At 49.1% G+C, this 18,553-nt stretch overlaps 2 protein-coding genes across 4 annotated transcripts in view; one reads left to right on the top strand and one right to left on the bottom strand.

Moving 5' to 3' along the window:
- C1H2orf76 (chromosome 1 C2orf76 homolog) overlaps positions 1-12,839 on the bottom strand; it is an 84,968-nt gene extending 72,129 nt beyond the window's left edge. For all 3 annotated transcript variants that reach the window (XR_009865217.1, XR_009865201.1, XM_062184745.1), the window contains exon 1: positions 12,784-12,839. The gene's annotated coding sequence lies outside the window, so the exon portion shown is untranslated. The remainder of the gene's footprint in view (positions 1-12,783) is intronic.
- Positions 12,840-12,923: 84 nt separating this feature from the next.
- Positions 12,924-17,807, top strand: DBI (diazepam binding inhibitor, acyl-CoA binding protein). Its single transcript, XM_062184876.1, has 4 exons — positions 12,924-13,037; positions 13,978-14,095; positions 15,889-15,951; positions 17,513-17,807. The coding sequence occupies exons 1-4, from the start codon at positions 13,029-13,031 to the stop codon at positions 17,584-17,586; spliced, it is 264 nt and encodes an 87-aa protein (XP_062040860.1). The 5' UTR covers positions 12,924-13,028; the 3' UTR covers positions 17,587-17,807.
- The last annotated feature ends 746 nt before the right edge of the window (positions 17,808-18,553 follow it).

Below are 18,553 nucleotides of genomic sequence, written 5' to 3'. Positions count from 1 at the left end.
GTGAACCACTGGATAGAAGAACACTCTTTCTCTCTCTTACTCCCTCTCTTCCTGTAACTCTACCTTTCACATAAATACATAAATCTTTTAAAAAATAAGAAGAAACTAAGCATACAATTATAGACCACACATATGAGGATTAAATAAATATCTGAAACATCCTGGGCTTTTCATTTGATTGCATAATGCAAATAACAGTGTCAAGATTTTAGAAAAATCAGTTTAATCATGTTTCACTGACATTAAACTGTTAAGATGTCTTTCAACATTTTTTTTTCAATATTTATTTTCACTTTATTTTAAAGGCAGAGAGTTCTTCTAAGTGCTGGATCACTCCCCAAATGTCTGCAACAGCCAGGTCTGAGCCAGGCCAAAGCCAGGAGCCTGGAACTCAATCTGGGTGTCCCACATGGGTGGTAGGAACCTAAATCCTTGAGCCGTCACCTGCTGCTTCCCACGATGCGGATCAGCAGGAAGCTGGGTCAGAAGCAGAGAAACCAGAACTCACAGCAGGTTCTGCAATATGGGATGCTGGCACCCAAAGCGGCAACCTAACAAATGCTGACCCCAACATTTTAACTTATGGATGATTACAAAGTATGTCAACTATTTTTCATGTAGCTTAATAAAATAAAGCATTCCATCTCTACAGGTTTAGGTAATGCAACAGGTACAAACTCACTATTTGCTACAGCTGATGGCTGTGGGCTGGGTCTGCATTGCTGTGTGAAGACACCAGCAGCTGGCCTTTTCTGAGGAAGAGCCTGGAGCAATTCTAAATGCATCAACCCTTGATTGTTGTTCACACCTAGCTTACGATACCCACTGACAATCAACACCCGAAATTCCCTTGACATGCTGCTCTGGGGTAAATGCGCAGAAACACAGCTTGTCTTCTCTGCTTATGGTATGTAAGACTCTCAGGAAGCCATTCAGGACAGCTGGATTTTCCAAAGGGTCAGAGACTTAACTTAACCCTTTGAAATGAATATTGCATACACTTTCCTTCTGAAAGAAGGCACACTGAATATAAATCCCATTTTTCTTGATTCAAAATATCCGTGAGAACACAGATGTTTGTCTTTTGTGTTGGGAGAGAGCTCACACTCCACACGCTCTAAGAGAGTCTGGACCACCTTCCCAAGGATGTGTACTTACCCACTAGCCTGGGAGGCATGTTGGATGGCAGATTGTTTCTACTGTCCAGTAAGAGGAAGATAATGATCTCACGCCAGGGTTAGGTTGGCCATGTTTCCTTGCAATCTTTTATAAAGAATTGGGTTCTATAGCTGTTCTATAGATCAATCCCCTGCCTATGCCGCAGCCTCCCAGGTCACTCTACACCGCCCTGTGGAACTAATGGAGTCAGAAGAATGGACACAGACGTGAAACTCATCTGTTGGCTGTGCTAGGCCACAGTCCTTGGTCTCTGACCCAGCAGTCTCACGTCTTCTGCCAACACCAAGATTTAGATTACCTAAACATGGGGTACTATGACTGTAACACAAACCCCTGCATTGTCCCTGTGGGATCATCAACAGATGTCAACAACGAGATCACAGAGATGTTAGAATAACGGGACAAACATTTTAAAGTTAATGAGCAACTACAAATATGCCTGAAACAAATGAAAAATTAAAAGATATCATCAAATAAATGAAAGATGAAAATTTTTAAATTAAAAAAATAACCAAAATGAAAAGCTCAATGGATGGGATCAACAGTAGATGGAGGGGAACAGAAGAAAGAACAAGTTGCCTGGAGGATAAAACAACAGAAGTTACCCAATTTGAACACAGACTTTCAATTTCTAAAAAATAAAACTGTGGGGCGGTAACACTCTTCGTCATCAGAGATCTAAAAAAGTGGGGTAAAAAATGTTGGGGCTCCAAAAATAATGGCTGAAAACTTCCCAAATTTGGTAAAAGATAGAAACCTGCATACTTAACAACAACCCCAAACTGGAAAATCCCCCCAAAAAAATTCCAAACCAAAACACATCAGACGCAAACTTCAACACTAAAGACAAAGACACACTTTGAAAGCAGCTGGGGGATGCAGCGGGGAGACAGCGGGGAGACACACATTACTTATAGGGAAAAGCAATTCAAACACCGGTGAGTTCTTCTTCCTCAGTTATGAAAGCCCAGACGAAGTGGTAAAACATTTTCTACGGCTAAAAGAGAAAAACTGCCAGTTCAGAATTCTAGGCTTAGTGACAATTTCTCAGAAATGAAAAGAGAACTCAGAAGAAGAAAAAAAGAGAATCCCACAAGATGTATCATCCTATCTCCCCTGCATGGATGGATATAGGAAGTTTAAACAGAAAAAAAAAGTGGTAAAGATAAGATACTTCAGAACAACAGGCTGGAGGAACACTAAGCAAAAATATAGGTTGGTACAACAGATATTCTTTCTCCTCTTGAGTTTTCTAAATTGTAACAAAAGTAGCCACAATTATATGTATATAAAGAAAGAAAAATTATGACACTGGTAAGATTCTTAATGTATATAAAGGAAATATTTATAGCTATTAACGAAAGGTAAGGCTTCTATACTTCATGCAAGCTGTAAAATGGTAAGATGATGACACTAGTAGACTGGACAGATATCTCAAGAGAACCATATCTCAACAGAACCACTAGAAAAAGCTAGAAAAAGAAATACACACAGGGGCCAGCGCTGTGACATAGAAGCTTAAGCCTCTGCCTGCAGTGCCGGCATCCCATATCGTCTCCAGTTCAAGTCCCAGCTGCTCCACTACTGATCCAGCTTCCTGCTGATGTCCCTGAGAAAGCAGCCGAGGATGGCTCGAGTGCTTAGGCCCCGGTACCTACAAGGGAGACCCTGGAGAAGCTTCTGGCTCCTGGCTTTGGTCTGGCTCAGCCCTGGCCATTGTGGCTATTTGGGGAACAAATCAGCAGATAGAATCTCTCTCTCTTTTTCTCTCTGTATTTCTGTCTTTCAAATAAATAATCTCAAAAAAATACACACAAAAATACTATAAACCAAAAATAAATTCTAAAATATGTTCACAGACCACCAAAACAGAAATGGCAGCAGGGAGAACACAGAGAAGGAACAAAAATTTAAATGGCAGGCTCAAGCCTTAAAATAACAATAATTATATTAAATCTAAATGATTTAACACAATTAAGAGACAGAAGGATTGGCAGACTGGATTTAAAAACACGACCCAACTATATATGAGCACTCCCAAAAATTAAAAGATAAGTTTATTTTGGTGCAAAAATATTTTTTGAAAATCATGCATAGTTCTTCCACAATATACACTTTTCATGATTTAATCTTTTATGCCAAAATAAACTTTTCTTTCAATTTCATTTCCCACAAACTTTTTAAAGTAGGGTCACATTCATATGCTATATACTAGAAACTCACTTCAAAGAACAATATAGGCAAGTTGAAAGTAAAAGTGATTAAGGCTTCCTGGTCCAGCTGAAAGGCCTGCGAGAGCATTTCAGGCATGGAAAGCCAAGACTGTGACAAAAAAATATCCTACACAGAGGACCTCTGTGAGACCTCAGAGGAATGAACGGGTCACGAAAAGAGGATACAAACACTGATGGAGTCTATGGTCACAAAAGGCTTCCATAGCCTTGGCAGCCCATGGCTAGAGCCTCGGATGATCACTGACGTCATAAAAAAAGAGTGTTAATTGTTAAAGGAACAACAGTAATCACTGTGCACTTGCTCCCCATGTAGAACCTCTGTCCCTAATGAACTGTAATATGAGAATCGACTGCAAATTTTCTCACCAAACTGTACTCTATATGTTGTGTGTGTGCGTGGGTGCAAATTGTTGAAGTCTATGCTTAGCACAGAGTTGTTCCTCTGTATATAAAGTCATACTAAAAATAAACCGTAATTAAGAAGGAGATGGGAGAGGGAGAGGGAGGTTGTATGGGAGCTGGGGGGGGGGGGTAAATGGAGGAAAAAAACCACTATATTCCAAAATTTGTATTTATGAAAAAATACATTACATTCATTAAATAAAAACAAAAAAAAAAAAGATTACATAGAAGAGAGGGACTTGTGAAGAAGATGGAGCTGGTGCTGTGGTGCAGGGGGTTAGGATGCCACCTGCAACCCCAGCATCCCATATGGGTACCAGTTCAAGTCCTAGCTGCTCCACTTCAGATCCAGCTCCCTGCTAATGCACCTGGGAAAGCAACAGAGGGTGATCCAAGTGCTTGGGCCCCTGCACCTACATGGGAGACCCGGAAGAAGCTCTTGGCTCCTGGCTTTGGCCTGGCCCAGCCCTGGCTGTTGTAGCCATTTGGGGAGTAAACCAGTAAATAGAAGATCTTTCTCTCTGTCTCTTCCTCTCTCTCTGTAACTCTGCCTTTCAAATAAACAAAATAAATCTTATTTTTTAAATGAAAAAAAAAAAAAAGAATCTAAAAGTGATACAGGATAGCTAGATTAGGGTCATGAGCTAGAAGCCACACCTCCCCCATCCCATGTAATCCCAACCACTCTCCTGTCAAGCAGATGACCCCTTCCCAAGGATGTACCTCCCATTACCGGGACCTGAGGGCAATATTATATAACCACTCCCCTTTCCTAAGTTCTTTTTTTTTTAAAGATTTATTTATTTATTTGAAAGTCAGAATTACACAGAGAGAGAAGGAGAGGCAGAGAGAGAGAGGTCTTTCATCCGCTGGTTCACTCCCCAATTGGCCGCAACAGCTGGTGCTGAGCTGATCTAAAGCTGGGAGCCAGGAGCTTCCTCTGGGTCTCCCGGGAGGGTGCAGGGGCCCAAAGACTTGGGCCATCTTGTACTGCTTTCCCAGGCCATAGCAGAGAGCGGGATCAGAAGTGGAGCAGCCCGGACTCGAACCAGCACCCATATGGGATGCTAGCACTGCTGGCGGTGACTTTACCCACTATGCCACAACGCTGACCCCTCTAAGTTCTTAAAAAGGCTGGCTAAAGGGGAGGGCTGGCTTGCTCACTCACTCACTCCCTCCCTCTTCTCTCTCTCTCCCCACGTGGACCTACGGCGAGCAGGGTAGGAAAATCTCTTTTTCTTTCCTGGCCTACTCTCCCTGAACAATGCCCACGTGTGGGTGTGTGATTTCCTCACTTTGTAAATAAACTTTACCACTTTGCATCGTGTGTTTAATGCCTGTACTTAGAATGCTTCTCTAAGGAAGAGACAAGAGCCTGGAATTGGGATTTAGGCCCAACCTAGCTCACAACAAGAGGACTGGGAAAAGATGTATTTCAAAAGAAAGCAAGAGAATCAGAAACAGGTATCCAAACAAACAGATTATACATGGGTGCACAGCAGCAGTACTATTCACAGTGACCAAAAGGAGGAAAGAACGGAAACATCCCTAGGTTGAGATAGCAACAAGATGCAGTTCGTCCCTACACTGGAACAGCAGGTCAGCACCAGAAACGGTATGCAACACTGACATGTGCTACCGCATGAACAACCCTCAAAGGCGTTCTGCTAAGCGGAAGAAGTCACACACGAAAGGTCACACATTATATGATTCTACTTATATGAAGCTTCTGGAATAGGTGAACCCATAGAGACAGAAAGAAATGGGTGGTTGCCAGGGCTGAAGGGAGGGGCAATGGGGACTAACCGCCCAATGAACACAGGGTTTCCTTTTGGAGGATAAAAATGTGTAGAATGAGACACAAGTGATGGCTGCAAACACTGTGAATGTACTAAATGCCACAAAATCAGCCACAGGCTTAGAAATGGTTAATGGCTAATTTCGTGATACATGTATTTTACCTCATTAAAAAGCAAAAAAGGAATGCAAGAGTAGTTATATGAGTTTCAGATAGACCAAGGAAATGACCAAAGTCAGGGAGACGTTCTATATTGATAAGAGTTCATGTACAAGACATAGCAATCGTAACGTGGACACATGCAACAGAAATAGACAAATGCACAAATGCAGCTGGAGAGTTCAACAACTGACAGAGGAACCAGGGAGAACAGCAGTAAGGCTACGAAAGAACTAACCACCACCATTCCTCCTGGAAGCTGTAATGGACATTCATAGAACACCCCACTAACAGCAGCAGAATGCACATTCTTTCTAGTGCCCCCAAGATCTACACCAAGGCCACATCCTGGGCCATAGGAAAAACACGACAAATTTAAAGAAGTGATACCATCCAGTGTGGTTCTTGGGCCACAGTGGAATCAAATTAAAAACCAAAACCAGAAAGAGATCAGGAACATCTCCAAACACTTGGAAACTAAGCAACAGTCAGCTAAACAGGCCCTGGGCCAACAGGAAGCTTCAAAGGGAATTTAAAAACACACTTAACTGAATGAAAATGAAAATACAGCTTAACAAAACTTGTGTGACATAGTTAAAGCAGTGCCAAGAAGGAATTAACAGCATTAAATGTATATATGAAATGAGAACAGGTCTCAAGTCAATCATCTAAGCTCCTACCTCAAGAGAAAAAAAGTTCAGGGGCTGGCACTGTGGCATACTGGGTAGAGCTACCGCCTGCAGTGCCGGCATCCCATATGGGCGCCGGTTGGAGTCCCGGCTACACCACTTCCAATCCAGCTCTCTGCTATGGCCTGGGAAAGCAGCAGAAGATGACCCAAGTCCTTGGGCCCCTGCACCTGCATGAGAGACCCAGAAGCTCCTGGCTCCTGGCTTCGGATTGGGGAGTGAACCAGCAGATGGAAGGCCTCTCTCTCTCTTGTTCTCTCTCTTTCTCTCTCTCTCTGCCTCTTTGTGTAACTCTGACTTTCAAATAAATTAACAAATCTTTTTGAAAAAAAAAAAAAAGTTCAATACTGGAAATTCAGCCAGTAAAAAGCACCATTTTAACAGGCTAAAGAAGAAAAATAAAAATCACTTTCTTAATCAACTGATGCAAAAAAAGAATCTGACAAATTTCTAAGAAAAATTAACATCCACTCAAGATAAGAACTCTAAGAAAAAAAGGAAGAGGGTAACTTCCTCAACTTGACATAGCGCATATACCAAAAAACAAACAAAAAGTCCTATATGAGTGCAGGTTAGAGTCCTGGCTGCTACACTCCAGATCCAGCTCCCTGCTAATGTGCCTGGGAAAGCAGTGGAAGACGGCCCAAGCACACATGCAGGAGACCCGGAAGAAGCTCCTTGCTCCGGGCTTCTGCCTGGCCCAGCCCTGGCTAAGTTGCCATCTGGGCAGTGAGCCAGCCATGGAAGATTTCTCTATCTCTCTGAAATGCTTTCAAATAAAATCAATAAGTCTTTTAAAACACGATTTTAAAAATTACGTACTGCATTATTTCATTTATGTAACATACAAACAAGCAGAAATAAGAGAAGAAATTCCTGTTGCCAGGGCTCAGAGGGATGGGCAGGAGCAAAGTGGTTGTGGCTGTTACAGGGCAGTTATATGTCCTTGATGGAAATGTTGTCTCGACCGACTTAATTGTATCAGTATTAGAGGGCTGACTGTGTTACATATTAAGTATGGTTTTATAGCTTGTTACTATTGGGAGAAGTTGAATAATGGGTAGAAGGTATCTTAATATTTTACAACTGCATATGAATCTACAATTATCTCAAAATAAAAACTAGGGATTTTGTAGATGCCATTGCACTCCAACAGAATTATCAGCCAAAGCACCTACCACCAGATTTTAGTCTTTCCAATTTTCTTGTTGACAGGCAACAGAAGAGTCCACTGAGAAAACCTAACTTTAGCAACCTCCTTCCAAAGCATTTAACAAGGCCTAGTCATGTGCAACCTGAAGCCAGGGAAATACACAAAGATGCAGAAGACAATGCCGATTTAGAAAATAATGGATACTTCCAGTGAGGTTGAGACAGATCTAAACCACTGGCCTGAAGATCTCTTCATCAGATGCCTCGTTATTCCTACCTCTAAACAGCACAGGCAGCACCGGAGCAGTCATGACCAACCCAGGGACAAGCAGTCTTACATTCTTCCTTTCCTTCCTCGCAGTCAGCCTAGGGCACTTCCCTACCACGATCCCCCAGCCCAAGCCATCTGGGTCTCAAGGCGCCCTGCCTGCCACCCTAGCTGGGCACAACCAGGAGGGTGGGAAAAAGAAAATGATACAGGTGCCTGCCACACACAACCTCACCTTCTCTCTTGCCCACTTTGCTGACAATGACCAAAGGAGACGGGCTAGCCAAGTCCTCCAGCTGCCAGGCCTCCTCCCCAACAGCTAAGAGGAAAGTCTCTTGCCCCCTGCCTCCCCCACCATCCCCTTCCTGTCCCAGATTTCCCAAGTGTCCCCTCCCAGCTTTGCAGGAGCCCTGCCATGGAGCCATGTTCCGAGAAAACGTTAACACATGGCAGGTAGATAATTCATCATTTGTGAAGACTGTAACCCTTGCCTTCTAGTAAAGCTCTCCTGGAACTGTTGTTTATTTTCTAATGATTGGGTTACCTGCAGAAATTAGAGGTTTCATTTATACTGAGAAACCAAATATTAAACTCTTTTTCACGCCCACTGGCAAGAAGTGGCTTTTACCTGTTTGTATCTTATATCTTGCCAATTTGGCTTTCAGCTGGGAGCCAGCAAGTGAGGCCCTGTGGGTGGGCAAAAGCCGTGTCCCAGGGATGTGAGAGCAAGCTGAAACATGGACCTACTGATTGGCAAGGCTGGTCTCACTGCCAAGTTGGCTGGTTAAGGTTCTCTAACTACTCGTGAGGGCTCTGTTTCCAAAGCTGAAAGTAGCCTTTGCACCCGAGTCCACCTGCTCAAACCCCACAGTTTTGTTCTCTCAATCTTAGCTCATTTCCAAGCTCACAGCCAATCAGAAGGAACAAATCTTGGTGGAGAGAAAAAGCACTTTACTCATTCAACAACCATTTGTTAAGTGCCTAAGTACTGGGCACTCTGAGATAAAGCAGTGACCAATACACAGTGACCACTAGTTTCCCTGGCTTACGTAGGGGAGTGAACTCAAAACAGCATAGTGAATTTAAATAATTCTAAATAAAATAATTACAAGGTGTGAGAGTTGCTAACTAGGATATACACAGAGCTAAGGACCTTGTACTTTCTCAGGATTATGAAGACTAAGTATCCTTTCCAATACTATAGCAATGTGGGCTAAAAAACCCATACAAGTTATTGGGCAAAAGCATATTTATTTTTAAACATGAAACACAGGGGTCAGCACCAAGGTTTAGTGGGAAAGCTGCTGCATCCCATCTGGGCCTTGGTTGAGTCCTGGCTGCTCCACTTCTGATCCAGCTCCCTGTTGGTGGTCTGGGAAAGCAGCAGCTGAAGGTCCAAGTGCTTGGGCCCTGCACCCATGTGGGAGACCCAGATGAAGCTCCTGGCTTCAAATCGGCCCTGCTCCAGCCATTGCAGCCATTTGGGGAGTGAACCAGTGGATGGAAGACCTTTCTCTCTGTCTCTCCCTCTCACTGTCTAACTCTATCTCTCAAATAAATAAATAAAATCTTTAACAAAAAAAAAAAAAGAAAACCTATCATACTCTGTCTCTATCTGTAACTCTGCCCTTCAAATGAATACATAAATCAAAAAAAAAAAAAAAAAGAAGAAGAAGAAGAAGAAGAGAAGAAGAGGAAACCACAGCTACCAGCTTGCTGTCATTTCTTTATGTTGAACGCAGAGCACCATCCCAACTCCCTGGGGCTGACACGCCAAGCAGAGGGCTTTAAGGCAGCCATGTCCATAGACGGAGACACCAAAAACACTAAGTAGTGAGGCAAGGAGACAAAAAGTAGGCCAAAGAGCACGCCTTGGGCTATTTTGAAATCTGGCCCTGGGCAGGCCCTGTAACAAGGAAACATTCTCTTCTCCCTTCCCAAGATCACTCAGTGAACAGGCTGCTGGTCCAGGACTAAGGGCCCATGTCCCAGATCAGCGCGCGTAGGTGTACCCAGCTCCTGACTCCAGCTACCTCCTCCCGTATATATACCCCAGGAAGCAGCGATGATGACTCAAGTACCTGGGTCCCTGTAATTCACCTGGAAGACCTGAATTGCAGTCCTTGCTCCTGGCAAAGGCTGCTGGGGGCATCTGGGGAATGAACCAGCAGACAGGAGCTCTTTCTCTCTCAAATAAAAACATTAAGCTTTTTGATGATAATAATAATAATAATAAAAAGTCACTTAGCACCCAGCTCCCCAGTACCCACAGCTCTCAGGAGAAACAAAGTTCACCAACTTTAAGTAACATTTGGCAACTCCTCTGGGCACAAGGCCACTGTGTGGGAAAAAAATATTTTAGGAACATGGAGTGTAACCTAACAAGCACTCACTGAGCCAACTCTACTGAAGCTGAAGACTGCGGAGTTAATGTCAAACACTAGCCTGGCTTTCTACAATATTTAACTCTGGTCAAAACTCAATCACAGGGCTGGCATTGTGGTGCAGCAGGTAAAGCCGCTGCCTGCAGTGCCAGTATCCCAAATGGGCGCTAGTTCGAGACCTGGCTGCTCTACTTCCGATCCAGCTCTATGCTATGGCCTAGGAAAGCAGTAGAAGATGGCCCAAACCCTTGGGCCCCTGCACCTGCAAGAGAAGACCCGGAGGAAGCTCCTGGCTCCTGGCTTTGGATCGGTGCAGCTCCGGCCATTGAGGCCAATTGGGGAAGTGACCCAGCAGTTGGAAGACTTCTCTCTCTCTCTCTCTCTCTCTCTCTCTCTCTCTCTGCTTTGCCTTCTCTCTCTGTGTAACTAACTTTCAAAGTAAATAAATAAACCTGTAAAAAAAACTCAATCACATTAAATGAACTTTGAGAAATGATAAGGAAAATTTCATTGTGAAAGATCCTTCATCTTTTCAAATTTGCAATAGGAATAGCAAAAATGAATCCAGGCTTCTGTCTAGGCCCCCAAGGAGGGAGGGGAAATGCTCTGAACTATCATTCTAGATTTTTTTTTAAGACTTATTTATTTACTTGAGAGGCATAGTTATAGAGAGAGAGGGCGAGACAGAAAGAGAGGTCTTCCATCTGCTGGTTCACTCCCCAAATGACTGCAACAGCTGGAGCTGGGCTGATCTGGGCTCAGGAGCTTCTTCTGGGTCCCCTATATAGGTACAGGGGCCCAAGCATTTGCTCCATCTTCTGCTGCTTTCCCAGGCCATAGCAGAGAGCTAGATCAGGAGTACCTGGGACATGAACTGGCGCCCATACAGGATGCCAGCACTGCAGGCAGAGGCTTTACCTACAATGCCACAGCCCAACCCCTCATCCTAGATTCTTACACTTCAAACACAATTTCCCCAAATTTAACTCCCAAGATTTTTTCATTTTGTTTTCTTAGACAAAGTTATTCATAGACTGAAGAGTCTAGATGTGTTTCCTATTGCCACTTCTCAGGACTCCATACAGCCTGACCTACACTTCCAGGAAGTTATGCCTGGCCCTCCCTCCTGTATACCTACAGCTGTAGAGGGGTGGGGTGGGGATTTACAGCCCACCCCTCTTTCCAGAAATTAGGAACTCGAGAGGACTGAGCCAGGAATGTTTCCATCACCTCCCTCCATTCACCAGCTCCTTTGCAACCACTGTTTTGGCCTCTTAAGCATCACGCTCCACCTGGGCAGCTGCTCCCATCTGTTCCCATGGAGATCAGCCTCTCTAAGCACCTCCCAAAGACTTTCCCCCCAGTCTCCCCAACTCACTCAGGATCAAGGCCAAAGTCGCTGGCATAGCCAAGCTCTGCAGCACCTCGCCAGCCCCCCACTTCCTTAATGCCCCCAGCCACATCTCTTTCTGTACTTTGCCTCATTCCCCGCTCCCCTCTTTACACCTCTCTGGAATGTACCTCCCCCTTCTTGAGGGGCTCTCTCACATGCCACCCTTCCTCAGTACCCAGCCCACATTTAAAACTATAAATGTCCAAATCTCTATGGCCCTAAAAACTCTGTATTAAACGTCCTTATGGGGACTGCGGTGTGGCACAGAGGGTTATGTCAAAGCCTGCAATGCCAGCATCCCATAGGAGCTCCAGTCAGAGTCTCAGCTGCTCCACTTTCAACCCAGCTCCCTGCTAATGCGCCTGGGAAAACAGAGGAAGACAGCCCAACTCCTTGGGCCCCTGCACTCACAGGGGAGATCCCTAAGGAGTTCCTGGCTCCTGCCGTTGGCTTGGCCTGGTCTAGGATATTGGGGCCATTTGGGGAATGAACTACTGGACAGAATATCTTTCTTGGTAAATGCCTTTCAAGTAAAGGTAACTGCTTTTCAAGTAAAAATGTTTAAGTATCATGTTAACTATTATCCCCAGTGTAACTTCCATGATTGCAAGGATTCGTTTATTTTATCCACTGCTGTCTTCCAAGGTCTAATACACTGGCGACTGAAGAAAGCATCAGTCATGTAACTGGTGTTTGACGGACACCTGCTACGACCCTTTCTCAGTTCTGTAGGGCACCGCCCTGGCCCTTAATGAACCGGATGGAGAAAGGCCCCACGCACACGAACGTGCAATAGAGGGCTGAAACCCAGAGCCACAGGAGGGTCACAGAAACGAGCCGTTAGTTCAGAGTGAGAGACCTCCGCTCGGCCTTTCTGGGGGGCCAGTCCCGCTTCCCACCACCCCGCAGCCCCCGGACAGCAGAGGGTCCCCCTCGCCATACCCGGGCAGACAGGTTACTTGTCCCGAGGTGCACCTTCCGGCATCTTCACGCCGGGCACTAGCTTTAAGAAAACAAACCCAAAGCCCTCTGCTCTCGGCCCCCGCCCCCTCCCCATCGGCCGGGGACTAACCCCAGGTCCCCGACCCCTCCCTGCCAAGCGCGCCCTACTTCCGCGATCCCCACCTGCTCCCGGCGTCCCCTTCGGCTCTTGCCCGCGCGTGCGCGAGCAGGCCCACGTGGGCTCGGGCGGGGCTGGACACGCCCCTAGAGTAAAGCGAGCTTCTGATTGGCTGCTCGGCGCTCGCCCGAGCCGGGCCGGGACGCCTAGGGCTGCACTTGCAAAGGCGCTTGCCAGTCCGCTCCTACGCTCTTGCTTCTTGTCTCTCGTCCTCTCCGTGGCTCCCGGGGATTTTTGCATCGCGGCCAGTATGTCTCAGGTACGACGCGTGCCCAGGAAGCCTGCAAAGATGCAGCGGGACCGGACGCCGGGGTGGGGTCTCCACGAGCTGAATCCCGCAGGGTCGCCCCCTTTAATGCTCGCGGTTCCTCCTGGCCCCATGCCCAGCCTGGATGCCTTGGGCCGAGCCTTGTGAGCGGAACTTTCCGTGTTGGGACCTCTGGAGCTGCTGCCCGCCCCGCAGCGCCTGGAAGGTCGCGCGTGAGGTGGACTTCGCGGTGATTGGAGGCAAACGTCCCAGATGAAAAGACTGGGGGCGATGTGCGAGGAGGAGGGAGGGAGGCCCCCATCCGAAAGGAATGGCCGGACTCGGGGCGTCGCGGCGGGGCGAGGACCTAGAGGTCCGGGAGGCCAGCCGCCAGGGGGGGATTCGCGGCCGGGGGAGAAGGACCTGAGCCCTCCCCCTTCGCTGCAGTGTAGACCTTGTCCAAGATCTAGTTCTACGGGGCGACCTTCGGCTCCTCCTACCTGCCTTTCCCTGGGCTTGGCCCGGGGACAGAGGTCGCCCGCGGCCCCAGCGGTTCCTGCTGCTGACCCCGCTGCACGCGGGCCCTGTCCCCTCCTCCCCTGTCCTGAGCACGCCCTGCCACCCCCGTGCACCAGCCAGGGCTCCGCAGGGCTGAGCCATTCCCCGATGTGGGCCTGGCAGCTTTCCCACCGAGTGCACCTCGCTCCCGGGCAGTCCCTGCTGCCTCCCGCACCTGAGCGCTCAGGACCCAAGACCGCCCAGGGTTGGGCAAGATCTTTTCTAGCTGCCCTGTAGCGGGGAGCTGCCCTTCTCCGACCAGCGTTGCAGGAGGAAGTGCCTGCCTGTCTGCCCTCTCCATCCCCACCCCCTGGGGGCCGGGTTCAAGTGAGGCAAGGCTCCCACCTCTCCCCCTGAAACAGACCCTCATCACTTTCCGTAACCGCCCACTCAGGCTGAGTTTGAGAAAGCTGCCGAGGAAGTTAAGAACCTCAAGACCAAGCCAGCTGACGCAGAGATGCTGTTTATCTACAGCCATTACAAACAGGCAACCGTGGGTGACGTCAACACAGGTATGCTGAGCCCAGGTTAGGCGCCACTACTCTTCAAGGCAGGCCGTGGCCAGTGGCCTTGGCAGCTTGAGTGGCAGTCTGTGGGAGCGCCCCTATAGGTTCTCAGTGGCTCAGGGAGCAGATTTCAAATCCTGGTTTTGAAAGGGCTTCACCAGTGATCACCAGCGGCTCCCATCTGCCAGGCAGGAAGCCAAGGTCCCAGCTCGGAAGAGACTTGCTCTAGGCGCTCACTCACAGTACCTGTGTTGAGCCGTGCTGCCACCGCCCTAGATGTGCCAGGACCAAAGTGGGAGCACTTGGCCATCTGATGGCAGGGGCAGAGAAGCACCTGGCTTTGTGCATCAGGTGAGAAACGCTTTTGCTGCCAGCAGCCTGATGACTGTTCCCTCTCCATAAATCCTGGACTGTGTTTTGAGGCTGTGCTTTGGGCAACCATGTTTTGTAATACTCTTGTCTCTCCTGCCTTGGGCAGTGTTGCTTCTGCCCCCAAGTCCCCAAGAGGAGGGTGTGTACCGAGTCAGTAGAGCAACGCAGGTCCGTGCAGAGACTCAGACTTGGTGCCCATGGTGGCACGGAAAGAGACCTCCCTGCTCCTGGGCCGGAGAAAGGCAAACTTAGCCCCTGTGCTGCAGTGGCTGGGGCGGAGGGTGGAGCAGGTGGGCTGGCCGCTTGGCTGGAAGCAGGAGGCAGCGCCCAGAGCTAAGGATGACAGGCAATGCAAAGCGAAGCCCTGGTTGCACAGCAAGGTCTGTGGCCGAGCAGTTTTTCAGTGGCTTTGTGGGCTGTGGGGAAGGAGAGGTGAAGTGGGGGTGGCCAGAGGGGCTGAGTTGCTTTTCTGGCCTCTGCTCTGGCTGAGCCACTTGCTTTCACAGGAGTGTGGGTAGCCTGGCTCAGGAATCAGTCACTTCTCGGTCAGGGAGATGTCCGTTCACCCTAGGGCTGAACTCTTCAGTACAGGAGCTACGAGCCATGTGCAGCTTTGCAAATTTTAACAGAAGATAAGTCCATTAAATAGCATGAAGAGGTCAGGCTTCGGCCGCGTCCATGTATGGCACGTTTCAGGGGCTTGGTAGCCACGTGTATTGGTTGGCTTCCAAATCGGATGTCGCCAATGTGCGGTTCCATTGAGGCAGAAATAGCTGTGGGATGCCACTGTGGGGTTCTCCTGAGGATTCCGCAGGCTTCTCCAGGCGTCCCTGGAGTGCATCTTGCAAAGTGCTCGGGCCACTCGAGGTCCCTCAGGTGCAGTGCTCCAGGCTGTGGACGCTGCCGTCGCTGCCACTGGCAGTGAACTTGGCCAGCACAGAGGTAGTGAGTCTGTCGCCCAACTGCAGATGATAACAGGTTGGTAAGCATAAACACCATGGTATAACCTAAAGAAACCTCGCCCTCAGTAATAGCTCCCACAGATCAGCAAGAAATAGACTAACAGTTGGGCAGAAAAATGGAGCAAGGATTTGAAGAGACAGCTTGCAGGCAAGGACGCCTAGAAGATGGTTACAGCAGTGCATCAGGGAAAGGAATCTTATAGCTGAGGAATCTTGCAGCGGAGAGCATGCGTGGGAGAAAGCCTGGGATGTTGCAGTTTTCCTCCTATTCTCGCTGGTCTTATGTTTGGATTTCGGGACACCTGGGTTTCGTCAGGCAGGCCCCACCATGCCAGGCACCTTTTAACTCCAGAACAGATCCTAGAAGCAGGAGGTCTGATAAAAGATGGCTTTCGCGGCCAGAAAGTTGATAACAAGTTCTCTGTTGGAACTGGAAACAGATCTAAACGTCTTCTCTCATTTAAGAGCGGCCTGGGCTGTTGGACCTCAAAGGCAAGGCCAAGTGGGATGCCTGGAACGAGCTGAAAGGTAACTGTCCTGAGCAGCCCCCCTCTCTGTGAAGCTGGGCAGTGGACGACTGTGCTTTATGAAGCACAAGAGACGCAGTCCTGAGGCCCACCCGGAAACCAGCCAGGCCTGCGCCACAGCGGGGGGCATCCTGGCCCACCTACTTTTTCTCTAAATACCTTTTAGACCTTTTCTATAAAGCACCGTCTCGGAGCACAGGTGTCAGCTGGAGGGGATGGAGGGTGCACCTGTTGTGGGCCCTGTGTGTGATCAGAATCAGCGATGGGTTCCTCCCACACCACTTCCCTCCCCCAAAAGGCCAGGCAGTGCCCCCCTCCCACCCAAGCCCCCCCCCCCCCCCAGATCCCTTGCAGCCAGAGGGCGCATATAAGAAGGGAATGAGCTAATGCAGGGGCAAGCTGCTGGCAGGCTGTGTGAATGGAGCTATTCTGTGCCGAGCAATGGCAGCCAAGAGGTCTCCAAGCTCCTACTTAGTCACGTGCCACCTCTGCCAGCAAGACCCAAAAGCTGGCAGCAAAGCTCCTGGCGGCCTCTGTGTCCTCGCTAGCCGGCCGCTGAATAAGCCCTCTGTCCTCCTGCAAAATGAGAAACCCTTGAATTCAGGAAGGGCCACGAAACAATGAATCCACTCCTAGGATATGCAAGTAACCGCAGAGGGAATGCCCGCTCGCCCACCCGCCCGTCCATTCTTGTCGGGCAGTTCTCAAACCCCAGGTACTTGCTGGTGCTCCCAGCACACCCCTGTCCCCCCTGGCATCCAGGAAACTGGGTGAGCCCATCTCTGAAGAGCGCATTCAGTGTCCTTTGTGCTACAGCAGGAAGACAAAGACCTGCCTCATTCCTGTCCAAGTAGCAGTTGCTTTCGCTTGCTGTCCTCGAAACTTTTCTCATCACTGCAGTCAGGGGAGAAGAGGCTGGCCAGCTTGGCTTCTTCACGGCCGGCTTTGCTTAACAAGCTTCGGGAGATACCAACCAGGTGCAGAAATAAGAGTGAACGGGAACCAGCGAAGTCGCTGCGGTGATGGCCCCCTGCTTGTCTGCAGGCCCAGCCTCTCTCCTAGGGGCTCACCCTGGCCCCTGCCCCATGGCTGGGGAACATGGATAGCCAGCAGGCCAGGCATAGACCTCAGGCCAGCCTCACGCCGCCACCACCATGAGCTCAGGGCTCACTAGGCCACACCCCTTTAAGGCTAATCTTGGCAGGTGTCTCCATGCAAAATACCCATGACAAGTGACTTAGGAGGCAAAGGTAGGTGGATTTTGCCCACGGTTTTGGGTCCACAGTCCAGATGGCAGAGGGAAGGGGGTCACGAGGCAGTCGGGGAGCAGCATAGAGGGGCCAGGCTCTGGCTTCCATCACAGCCCCCTTGCAAGTACTCGAGGTCACACAAGAATGACCAAGGTCTTGCCCAATGACCTGAGGACCTCCCAACAGGCCGCCCTGGCGATCCAGGACTCTGGGGGACACTGAGCATCCCCTCGTACCGCCCCCCAGAGCTGTCTAGGGTCCTCGAGCCTGCTTGATGCCTCCTTGCCTAATACTCTTGTCGGTTCCTCGCAGGGACTTCCAAGGAGAGCGCCATGAGAGCGTACGTGGACAAAGTGGAGGAGCTCAAGCAGAAGTACGGAATCTAAGGGCCCGGATGAGGCTCCCGGCCGCACACTTAACTAAACCAATAGGCCTTGTTTTTCTAATACTGCAGATGATGGGTGTGCCAGCATGGAAATAGCCAGCGAACCCCGCATCCCAGGGCTCCTCAGATGGGGCTCTAGCAGAGTGAGGGCTGAATGGCTCATTGACCTGCCCTGAGTAGTTTTTTATCTGAGATCCATTAAAAGTTCATTTGTTACTCTAAGTCTTCAGTAGTCTGGGCTCTTGAAATAATTCACCCCTCTGATCTCCGATGCTCCCTTCCTCTTTGGAAAGATTTTCCCAAGAGTGTTAAGGCTCGCCCTACCCTAGACCCTCCAAAGTGTGGGGCAGGTGGGCAGCGCCACTCCGCCCCCAAGCTTGGTATGAGCTCCCTCTGGGTGTGGAGGAGAAGGATTATGGGAGTGGCCTTTCTTCCCCATAGTAGCCACACTGAGGAGGGACAGGTAAATGCTGGGCAGGGACTCCCAGCCTCCATGTAGGACACTGATAATCTTGGACTCCATGGGTTTTATGAGGTCCAGCCAGCCCCGTGATTCCTGAGTGTGTGAGCAAGGGTAGAAGAAGCTGCCAGTGGCAGTGAAGTGTGCCTCTGCCCTGACCCAAGGCGTTCCCGAGGGCCCCACGGGAGCTTGGCCAGAGGCAGCCACTGAGGTCAACATACAGGGAGAAGGGGGAGGTTGCAGAGCAGGGAGGCGGGGGCTTGACGCCGAGGGCGTGGGTTGTTGGGTGGCTGCTGCAGTCCTGCTGGGGGTGATAGTGTCCCCTTTTGCAGGTGGGGGAGCTGAGGCAGGCAGGGATTCCAGAGAAGCTCTCGGAGACCAGGCAGCCTCGTCTCCTTCCTTCTCTAGGGCCTGTGCCCTGGTCTTAGCCATTCAGCCTTGTCCCCAGAACAGCAGGGCCTGAGAAGAACTGGCCAGGAGATACACTAGAACCAGCTCTCAGATGCTT

Source organism: Lepus europaeus, chromosome 1, assembly GCF_033115175.1.
Source record: "Lepus europaeus isolate LE1 chromosome 1, mLepTim1.pri, whole genome shotgun sequence".
Classification (NCBI taxonomy): Eukaryota; Metazoa; Chordata; class Mammalia; order Lagomorpha; family Leporidae; genus Lepus; species Lepus europaeus.
This window is presented reverse-complemented; position numbering and strand designations above follow the sequence as displayed.